Source organism: Quercus suber, unplaced genomic scaffold, assembly GCF_002906115.3.
Source record: "Quercus suber isolate HL8 unplaced genomic scaffold, Cork oak 2.0 scaffold_492, whole genome shotgun sequence".
In the NCBI taxonomy this organism is placed as follows: Eukaryota; Viridiplantae; Streptophyta; class Magnoliopsida; order Fagales; family Fagaceae; genus Quercus; species Quercus suber.
The window spans coordinates 455,995-467,218 of record NW_027069941.1 but is presented as its reverse complement, the minus strand read 5'-3'; the positions used below and the strand labels follow the sequence as shown (position 1 = coordinate 467,218).

At 32.4% G+C, this 11,224-nt stretch overlaps 1 protein-coding gene across 2 annotated transcripts; it reads left to right on the top strand.

Annotated features, from left to right (window-relative positions):
* Positions 1 to 262: 262 nt before the first annotated feature.
* Positions 263 to 6,787, top strand: LOC112017492 (hydroxymethylglutaryl-CoA synthase). Of its 2 annotated transcripts, none has more exons than XM_065763104.1 (12): positions 263 to 522; positions 2,389 to 2,495; positions 3,130 to 3,262; positions 3,944 to 4,087; positions 4,364 to 4,522; positions 4,761 to 4,834; positions 4,971 to 5,046; positions 5,147 to 5,202; positions 5,314 to 5,401; positions 5,531 to 5,671; positions 5,774 to 5,923; positions 6,260 to 6,787. In XM_065763104.1, exons 1-12 carry the CDS (start codon positions 460 to 462, stop codon positions 6,473 to 6,475), a joined length of 1,407 nt encoding a protein of 468 aa, XP_065619176.1. In that variant the 5' UTR covers positions 263 to 459; the 3' UTR covers positions 6,476 to 6,787. The 2 variants fall into 2 exon arrangements, with proteins under 2 accessions (XP_065619176.1, XP_065619177.1); XM_065763105.1 differs by lacking the exon at positions 263 to 522 and adding an exon at positions 579 to 601.
* The last annotated feature ends 4,437 nt before the right edge of the window (positions 6,788 to 11,224 follow it).

Genomic DNA, 11,224 nt, shown 5'->3' with positions numbered 1-11,224 from the left:
GCTTTTATTTCAGATATATGCTGACATTTTTGTGTATATTGCTTTCAAAGTTGGCTCAAGATGCGTGATATTATTATTATTATTATAATATATATATATATATAAGCAAGTGATTTATTATTGTGATTTAAAATTAGTGGTCTAAATTTTAATCTTGCTTCCTTTTATGGTGTTCTGATTTCTGAAGTGTGTGTAAATTCATAATAAGGTTTGGTGAGTTGGTCAAAATTGTGTCTTATTAGAATTAAAAAAAAAATTGTTAGCCTCACCCTCCCATTTTCTCTGCGATTTCGAAGCACTTCCTTTCTCTCTCTCCTAACCTCTTCCTCTTCCCTTTTGTAACGAATCTAGCGAGTGCGAGAGAAAGAGAATAGAGAGGCGAATTTTTTGTTCGGATCTTCTTCTCTTTTTTGAGAAGTCAAATCGTTTCAAAGTTTGCTTGGGAAGTGAAAGGCAAAAATGGCAAAGAATGTTGGAATTCTCGCCATGGATATCTACTTCCCTCTTACCTGTATTCAGCAGGTGACTCACTATCTTTCCTCTCTAATTTCTGTGTTTGGATGCTGAGAAAATGTCGGTGATTTTCTGATCCTCAAGTTTGGTAAAAAAATCACATAAATTGACCTCAGCTAATCGAATAGTTCAATCATAAGTTCGGCTTTCTTTATTAATTTTTTTTTCCATTTTTTTAGGTATTATTATTACTACTTTACTTTCCCGAGAATCAAACAGAATCTTGTTTTCCTCTATGTACAGCTTTTATTTCAGATATATGCTGACATTTTTGTGTATATTGCTTTCAAAGTTGGCTCAAGATGCGTGATATTATTATTATTATTATAATATATATATATATATAAGCAAGTGATTTATTATTGTGATTTAAAATTAGTGGTCTAAATTTTAATCTTGCTTCCTTTTATGGTGTTCTGATTTCTGAAGTGTGTGTAAATTCATAATAAGGTTTGGTGAGTTGGTCAAAATTGTGTCTTATTAGAATTAAAAAAAAAAAAGGTTGGTCAAAATTGTGATCTAATGGTGGCGGTCAACCACAGCCCAGCATGCTTAGGAAGATAGTGTTGACTGTCAAATCTCAATTCTTTTGAGAGTGGCTATTTGTCATGGATTGCATGGCCGATAATTTGAACCTGGTATGCCTCTGTTGGAAACATCAGCAAGTGTTGGGTGAGCTTAAAGCGTCTTTGGCTACATGGCCTATTATTGGGTGTCATGATTTTGGAACTTTTTTGCTAATTGTAGAATGGTACTAGTTATAGTAATGGTAGTTTTTTTTTTTTTTTTTTTTGGGAAATGGATTTAGAGATTGACTGGTACCCATTAGTAGCTAATCTGGAAATTTTTTTCAAGGGGGCTGAGGATTCCAGAAGTTTTAGGTTTTTTGATCTATTTCTCCTTCTTTGACACGGGCTCTCAATGAAACTAATAGCTTGTTAATTCATATTATTACTTAAAAATATTAATACCTTTTGGCATTTGTTTTTTAAAGTATTTTAATCTATTCTTAAAAATATTCATTTAAATATTAATGAATTAAAGTCTCCATGTCATATTTTATGGTATAATTTCAAGAAATTTCCCATCACTCCTTATCATATTGATAAATATATCCTGTGTGTGTATTAGTGCTTCCTAGCCTATCTTAATTTTTTTTTTTTCTTTCCCTTTTTATAATTTCTAGTTGACTTTCAAAATCAATGATAGAAATGGGGATTGTGAATACAAAGTTTAAAAAATTAATATAAATTTTAATGCAAGATATATATGATTGCAAATTCTGCATATTATTAATATTAATTAATAGAGAATTTCAGAAGTAAAATATAACTGAGAAACTCTAATTAACTTAAAATAGAGCTTTAATATAAAAAGGGCTATCTTTGAATTATAAAGAGCTAATAAAAAATTAGTTGAGATAAGGATGACAAACTATCCAATAACAATGAAGAATTTTATACATGGCTGTACTGGGTACCATAATTTGAGATGGGATTTGAGGCAGGTAGAATTCTTATGTAAGCAGGTAGAATTCATGATTTTTTAATGATTTTTTTTTTCAAGATAAAAGGAATAACCAACAATAAAATAATTAAATGTGCCCTGGGAATAACCAAGAAAGTACTAGGCTACTAGCATAGCATGCTCATTGAAATCAGTAATTACATGGTTCCTAAAAAAATATTGATTTTTCAGGTAATAAGGGTGGTCCCATAGTTCTTTTCTGGAATAAGTTATGTAGTCTAGTTAGCATTTTTCAAGTGAACATAATTCTTGCTGGCATTTTATTAACCTGTATGAGTGTTATTGTAAAAAAACTATTAGAATTGCATCACCTGCTGAATGTCTCTTTTCTTTCTATATGGGAAATAGGAAGTATTGGAGGCTCATGACGGTGCAAGTAAAGGGAAATACACTATCGGACTCGGGCAAGATTGCATGGCATTTTGTACTGAGGTGGAAGATGTCATCTCAATGAGGTTGCGATTCTACATTCAACTATCACTGTTTTTCTGCACCTAATGTTACTTTTCATGTTGTCATTGCTTTGAGTCAGAATTAAGTTAAAACATAATCATGATCTAGTGGTGTTCTAGGAAGTTTAAAGAACACCGTGACAATTGAAAGGGAGCCTCATACAAATATAGGAAAGTTCTTAGTCCAAAATGAAAGCCTACATTGAGAACTGAATCCTGTTTGTTCAATTTCAATTGAGGAATGAAAAGACTATTAAATTGTTGAGGAATCATACCAAGTGGATCTTCTATTGGATTGCAATTGACAACCCTTCAGAGGGGAAAAAAAGAAAAGAAAAAGAAATCGAATGAATTGCAGTATGACATGATGTACTGTCCTTTTCATAAATAAATAAAAAAATCATTTATCTATTTACATGTGTGTTAGCCCTGTATTAGTTTATGTTTAATACTTATCCTGGTAGACGTGACCATTAGGAGGGCCCATATTGATTTCTTCTTTTTACATTGACTGTTACTTTGGTATGTCCATGCTTTAAACACTCCGTTGAGCTTCAACTTTAAATTTAATAACAATAATAATCATTCTGATAGCATCTTCAGGAAGTTTTACATTTGTTGGCTCTTCAATTTTCAGCTTGACAGTGGTTACCTCCCTCCTTGAGAAATATGGAGTAGATCCCAAACAAATTGGTCGTCTGGAAGTAGGCAGTGAGACTGTAATAGACAAGAGCAAGTCCATTAAGACCTTCCTGATGGGAATCTTTGAGGTAGACCTCTGAACCATTTAAATACAACATGCTCTTATGATTTGAATTAATTGCTTATTATGGTGATGAAATATGTGACCATATGTTGGTTCTTTGGAATCTAATCCAATTAGAGTAAATGTAGTGGATATACCTATCAAAAAAAGAAGAGTAAATATTGTGGATACTAAAACCTCAGTTGAGGTAGAACCATAGAAGTTATACAAGTGATTCATACAATTCATATGGGCTGAGAATTATGTTGCATTGGTTCTGGAATTGCTTATTTGTTTGTAAATAGTTTGAACAAAGCCTGGTTCCAACCCACTTACTAACTGGCTAATCAAGTGGATTGAAGTAGAATCACACTTACCTTGTTGCAACCCTCTTCAAATTTTTAGAAGCCTAGATTTTACTTGTTGACTCAATACTGGTTTTCATGTAGAGCAGCAGGTTAAAGTTGCCTCTAGCTAGACTGGGTTCTTTTGTATTTGGTTTGGATTCAAAATCATGATTCTTATCTTCTTCCTTTCTAAGCAATGAAATTTTTTTGGGTTTTTTCTTTCTATTTAGATCCCTGATATTGCTCTGCTGTGATTGTTCTTACGATAGGATTCATTTAGTTAGTATTTCAAATCCTATCAATTCTTATGAAACCTTTCTTCAAAGAATATAATTGACTGCTCTACTTGGAATGAACAGAAATGTGGAAATACCGACATTGAAGGCGTTGACTCAACTAATGCATGCTATGGGGGAACTGCAGCTTTATTCAACTGTGTCAATTGGGTTGAGAGCAGTTCATGGGATGGACGCTATGGACTTGTTGTGTGCACTGACAGTGCGGTATGACAATTTCCTTTGGATATTATATTATGCCTTTGAGTATGGTCCAGGCCTCCAGGGACAGATTTGCTTTATTTCTCACATGTAATAAATTATGTATTATGAATACACAAAATTGAAGAATTTCTGAATTTGGAGATGTATTCCTGTTCTTTATTTCACTACTTGAAATAAGTCTGATTCACATAAAATGATTTGTTTGGGGCGATAAATTAGGAATTATCATTTTATGAAGTCTATCATACACCATTTACTGATTGTAGTTTCCTCTATCAGGTCTATGCAGAAGGACCAGCCCGACCTACTGGAGGAGCAGCAGCTATCGCCATCCTAATAGGACCTGATGCTCCTATTTCTTTTGAAAGCAAAGTTAGGGGGTCTCATATGGCTCATGTCTATGATTTTTACAAGCCAAACCTTGCTAGTGAATATCCGGTACTTTTTCCCAAATTCCATTTTACATGGTATTTTTTTCACATATACTGTTGCCATTGGCATTATATTTTGCCAATTTGAAGATTTTTTAACATTTTGATTTTCAGGATTGAACTGTTTCTTTAGCTTTTGGTTGTGAATTTGGCCTGTCATTTGCATGGTATTCAATCAAGAAAATTCATTATCTGTTGAATCAAGTTGCTTGTGGAATGACTCCCATTGATTAATATCATTGCAGGTTGTTGATGGCAAGCTTTCTCAAACATGCTATCTCATGGCTCTTGATTCTTGCTACAAACAAATGTGTAACAAGTAAGATTCTATGGAAGTCTTGAAAGCTTTTAACTATGTTCTAATAGGGTTCTAGAGAAAAATAACTATGTTCTAATAGAGCTTTTGGTGATAAATGTGTGCCATGTAAATTGTCTTACCGTTATGCATTCTGTAGGTATGAGAAACTGGAAGGGAAACAATTTTCTCTTTCTGATGCTGACTATTTTGTTTTTCACTCTCCATATAACAAGGTATATTATGTTGTCAATTTGGAATCATAATTGAAATTCTAAAATGATTAAAGCAATAGCTTATTTATCTAATTCAATTTTTTGCTTTGAACAACTGCAGCTTGTACAAAAAAGTTTTGCTCGTTTGTTGTATGATGACTTCTTGAGAAATGCCAGGTTATTGTTTGTTTTCTTCATCCCTCTAGGAATTATGACATCTAGTTTTCAGAAGTTTTATCTACATTGTGCATGTACTTGGGGATTAATAATATCTGCTTCTATTTGCAGCTCCATTGATGAGGCTGCCAAAGAAAAGTTGGGACCATTTTCGACCTTATCTGGTGACGAAAGCTACCAGAGCCGGGATCTTGAAAAGGTACTCTAGAATTTTGAGAGTGATTATTATTAAAAGAGTGTTTTCTATTCGTTTACTTCCTTAAGATAATTTTGGATTATATCGTTCTTAAGATTGGACACTCTTCCTAATGATCATGTTGATCTACAGGTAACCCAGCAACTTGCAAAGTCCCTATACAATGCAAAGGTGCAGCCAACCACTTTGATACCAAAGCAAGTTGGCAACATGTACACTGCATCTCTCTATGCAGCTTTTGCATCCCTTATTCACAATAAGAATAGTGCATTGGTAATTTTCTAACTGCTTACTAAACTAACAAATTGGTTTCTTCCCTTCAAATGTTCATACTTCATGGTTATTATTAATATTATATTATCTCATGGCTTGCAGGCAGGCAAGCGAGTGATACTGTTCTCATATGGGAGTGGCTCAAGTGCTACAATGTTTTCATTGCAACTCCGTGAAGGTCAACATCCCTTTAGCTTGTCAAACATTGCCAATGTGATGGATGTTGCAAGGAAGTTGAAGTCAAGGCACGAGGTATTTCTCCTATTCTTCTTTTCTGATGCTATTAATTTCCAGGTGTCTTTGTTTGATGTTTTGTTATTTTAGAGATTTATATTTAAGTGTGCTAAACTTTTGACTTGCTTTATTCATTTGCCTATGATTAAAAGGCCATACAGTTTAATACTAAAATTTCGTGTCTCTACAGGAGAAATAATTTTGTGCAAAGAATAATTGGTGGATAGTTAGCCCATAACAGGGGGAAAAAAAAAACCTAGGAATTCTTTAGTAATGAATAATTCCTTCTCCTTTCTAAATTAGTTGGGATTAGTGGTTTTTGTGTATTTTAACGTTGGTGTGGTTTTCATGCAGTTCCCACCAGACAAATTTGTTGAAACTATGCACCTAATGGAGCACAGGTATGGAGCTAAGGACTTTGTGACAAGCAAGGACATTAGCCTTTTATCTCCAGGCACATACTATCTTACTGAAGTTGACTCCATGTATCGGAGATTCTATGCAAAGAAGGACGGGGATAGTACAACTGGCACCCCCTGTGAGAATGGTTCTCTTGTTAATGGTCAGTGAGATGAACATAATACAGCATGTCATGCCAAGAAGTTGGCTTTTGTGTTCTTAATTCTTAGTTGTTATGTGTTCTTTACTTCTTAGTTGTTAGAAGTAAGAAGAATATCATTCCGTAAGTTTGTATTCTAAAGAAATTAGTGTGTTGAGTAGTAAGTGTTGTAAGGTTAATTTATTTTTCCTCATCCTTTTCCCCATTTTCATTGAAGGTTATCTCAATAATCATTACCTTCATTCAAACCAAAATGTCTTCTCCCTGGATAATGAAAATGTAACAAATGCTGAAGATGATAATTATCTTTTCACCTTCTCAAATGGGTGTACCTATATGTGCTGCTTGCTTGTGTTGTTTTCACGATTATTATGAAGAGAAAATGTTGCAATTGCAATCAATTATAACAGGTTTATGTAAAATAGGGGAAAAGAGAAGCTGTTCTTTTTGATAAAGCAGGTCTTAACAGTGCATCTCACAATCTGCCAATCTGGTCCACTGGGCTTTCTTTTACAACAAGTTGGGTCCTATTCCCTTTTTTTGACCTCCCGGACTTGGTTCGTCTTGCAAATGGTAGAAAGATAAAGGCCCATCCCTATTTTGCTTCCTTTTTGTGTGAAATAAAATAATTATTTAACCAAGAAAAAAGGGGAGAACAATTACAATGGTCAGGTGGTACAAAAGTTCAATAATATTTATATTCAAAAGAGTCTTTTATCATATATACTATATAAAAGAAAAAAGGAAAAAAAAGCACATAGCAGGGAATATGGAGATTTTTCACTTCCACCTTTGTTTTCTTCTGTTGTTTGAAAACTAGATCATACATATTTTAGGAGTAGATTACCTAAAAATAATTGGCTAATACTTCGAACTCCAAACAAAGGTGGATTACTCTTCTACTTTTTTGGATAAAGGTTAATAATTTGTATTTATTATAATTTAAAAATGTATATATATATATATATTTTTTTTTTTTAACAATTAAAAATGATAAACTTTAGAAGTAAGCAGTATTATATATATATATATATATTTTTTTTTTTTTTAACAAATAAAAATGATAAACTTTAGAAGTAAGCAGTAGCTGTAATTTCTTTTTTCAACGTGAAGGGAAAAATATCCTAAATTTTAGGGATTCTTTTTTCAACTTCAAAATGAAATTTGTTATTTGACATTTATGATTCTATTTCTAAATGAAGTTACCCTTCATTAATGAAGGTATTTTTAAATCACATAAAAGTCTAGTTGAAAGAGAAGAATTCTCTTTATATATATATATATATAATTCATTCATCATATATTCATATTGTACGTAGACACTTATAAAAGAATAGAATCATAAAAGCACTTTAGGTAGATTCTTAATCAAACGGTGTTAAGTTGTTTACAAGATTTAAATCCTTATCTCTCTGTTTCTTCAATTGGGCCCCCACCCATGACCCATTATTGAATTCCTTTTGAATCGCCCATCATTGAATTTGAATTCTGGTAGTAGCGTTAAGGAATTTGCCAAATTACTGAGTTTCTTTGTGAATTGATAATAAAGGGTTTGGATTTGGAAACCCTTATTATGCTTTTTAACTTTTAAGACTCTAAACCCTTTATTGCTGGTCCACTTTGGTTTGACGTTGGAATCTTGTCCTCGTGTGTTGCTTAAGCTGGAGAAAGCTTGCAGAAGCCAAATTGATCCAAATTCTGCATGAATTAAGGGTCATCAAATAGCCCATGGTCCACAACCGACCCAGAAACCTGACAATCCACTAGGCTAATGGGCGGCCCGATCCGTTGTTATTGAGGCCCATTGATAGCACACTAGCCTAGTGGGTTAGGCCGTGAGTTAGTTTTTATGCCCATGAATACCCAGTAGGCTAGCCCAATAGCCCAACCCGTTACCCAGCCCATTAGCCTAATCCATTGGCCCAACCTAATAACTCACAATTCATAACAAAAATATATAGGAAATGTATAAAGGATTGATTTTGAGATATTATATATGAATTTCTTAAGAGAACTCCCTCAACCACTAAGATACTTAAAGTAATTGTGCTAAACTTAGTTTATTAAATATATATTTTTCTAGTAGTTTAGCAAATTTGAATTAACTATTTGACATTTTTTTTATTAAAGATAAAAATAAAAAACTATTTAAAGCCTTAATAAAAAAAATTAAATAGATTTTATTGTAAAAAAATTTGTAATTAAGTATTAAATTCTTTAATTCTTTCCTTTAAAAAAAATAGATCGATTATTCCCTTATAAAAAATTGATTCTTTCCTTATAAAAATAATAAAATAATATGCTAACACAAGCCCATGGTAGCCTATTAGGCCCAACCCGATAGCCCACCTCGCTAAAGACAAAATGGGTATTGCCCATGGGCAGGGTCATGGGCTGAGGTTTTCTCTTTTAGCCCAGCCCGACCTGGCCCGTTAACTAGTTAATAGCCTATTATACTCAGCCCATTGTGCCCATAGGCCAAGTAAAAATGGGCCGGGCCAGCCCGACCCGGCCCATTGATGACCCTTAGCATGAATTATTAGTACTGGATTTAAATCCAGTCTGTGGATCAGTATCATGGTCAAGTATCACTCTCTCCAAATATCCCAACACTAGTTTTAGGATTTTAACTTTAAGCTAATTGGAACTTAAAAAAAAAAAAAATTTATTATTATTACTATTTATAAATGAAAAGTTTCTTAAGAATTTCATTGAATAAAATCAGGGCATCACATCACGTTGGATAACGGCCAATAAAGCAACAGGAGCCTCTCTAACCAGACAGTTTACATGCTCAAAATTATATGCCATCTTGGCTAACATATGAACTTTTAGGCTTTACATTTTAAGTCTTTCATTAACTTCTCCATCTCAATTAATTAATTAAATAGCACAAAAAAGTATAGGATTTAACTGTTCATCTTTATCCAGTTTTATATTTTATTTATTTATTGTTTGAGAAAGAACTGTTCATCCAAGTTAAGCAGTAATACATGAATTATTCCACCAACCTTTAAACATTTCAACATTTTCTTTTTGCTAAATTACATACCTACGTAGAGTTGAGTTGATGGTAATTCTATGTTACAACTTACGGGTCTTGAAGTCTTGCCATTTAGGCCATGTGTCATACTACCCTTACCCTAAATTGTTGATCTTGTTTAGAAAACTCAATTTTTTAAGAGAGCATCATTTATTGTCTTGTCTCTTAATTAAATAAAAAATGAAGTTTTCAAAATAACCCTTAAACAATGTTCTCAATTTTTTTTTTATTGTTTAAAGTGTTTGTATTTGGTAAGGGCATAATAGGAAGCTCAATAAGTTAATGATTTTTAATTTTAGAAATGGGGCAAAATTTCGGGACATTTCAAAATAGAATACAGGACCAATAATTTGGGACAAAGGAAGTATAATCTAAAATAACTAAGAGTTATTATTACTTTATGATCTAAAATAACTAAGATTTATTATTACTTTCTATTTATTTATTTATTTATTATTTTTTTCAAAAGAGGAGAATTTGAATTTTAGACGCTTTCATTGAAATATGAGTTGAGTTAAAAAAAAAAAAAGTAGTTTGGCATTGAAGGAATTTTACATATTTATAGGTAAGTCTTCTAGCTATTGCATAGAGTAAGAGCATCATTTTAGTCAAAAGCTTAGGCAACATTTTATTATATATATATATATGTATGTATGTACATATATATATATATATATGAGAAATGATATGTCTACAACATTTTTACAACAAATCATAAGTGGCAGGTTGTTAATGGTTGTTATTGTTGGGGTAAAAAAGTAATCTTAGTGTTAGGTTCAAATTTGAATCAGTAACAACTAATCACCTATGATTTGTTGTAAAAATATTGTGGACGTAGCACCTCTCCATATATATATTTAAAATTTTTGGCTATTCATTTTCCAAATATTTCTACTACTTTCCTATTCTATTAAAATATATTTTTTAATAAGTTGTTGTTGTTGTTATTGTTTTAACTACTGAAGTATCAAAAGGTTAAATTATTCCTAAGATGATTTCGAAGATGAATTTTGTTGATTTAGCTATCCATCAAATTAATTGGAGATTTTTTTTTTTTGATGAGAAATTAATTGGAGATTCAAATAAGAAATTCAATCAATACAAATGTGAGAGGAAACATCATAGATAAATTCTTTTTTGAAAGAGTTCCAGTGAAATTTGTAGATGTCAAAGTTTTATAGTCAGTTTTTGATGGTTTAGTCATTTACTTATTTGGAAATTGAAATGAGAAATGTCACCAAAAAGACGTGAGATTCTGCAACTTGAAAGTCCTTCACAAACTCATGATTGCTAAACTTTCTCTCACACATGAAAATCATTTTATTTACCATGGGCTCCAGCTCATTTACTCCTCCTAATAATTGAGGGAATGTCAGTCAACGTGAAGAAATTTGGAGTTCATGTGTTTGGTAAGGAGAAATCAAATTCATTACTTCCTCATGTCCACGAATTACTAGAGTTAAAAAAAAGAAAAACATTAAAGCAAATTTATGTTAAAAAAAAAAAGCAAGCAGAAGGAGAAGGAGAAGGAGAAGGAGAAGAATGGGAAGGTATTCCTTTTGGGTTAGTGGGTGGACCAGCATAGATTGGTGGTGGGAACCAATGAAATCCATTTATTAAGCCAGAAAGACAAACACTTTTCCAGCCCAATTCTGACACTATACTGTCACCCTATTGGTCGAGACTTGATCCCCACCTGTGGTCCACTGATTGGGAC

What these genes read in the sequence shown, in the direction of transcription:
- LOC112017492 (XM_065763104.1), top strand. Translation starts at nt 460, where the DNA reads ATGGCAAAGAATGTTGGAATTCTCGCCATGGATATCTACTTCCCTCTT. An exon ending in TTGTGTGCACTGACAGTGCG is followed by an intron (nt 4,088 to 4,363) that starts GTATGACAATTT and finishes TTCCTCTATCAG; the next exon opens with GTCTATGCAGAAGGACCAGC. An exon ending in TTCACTCTCCATATAACAAG is followed by an intron (nt 5,047 to 5,146) that starts GTATATTATGTT and finishes GAACAACTGCAG; the next exon opens with CTTGTACAAAAAAGTTTTGC.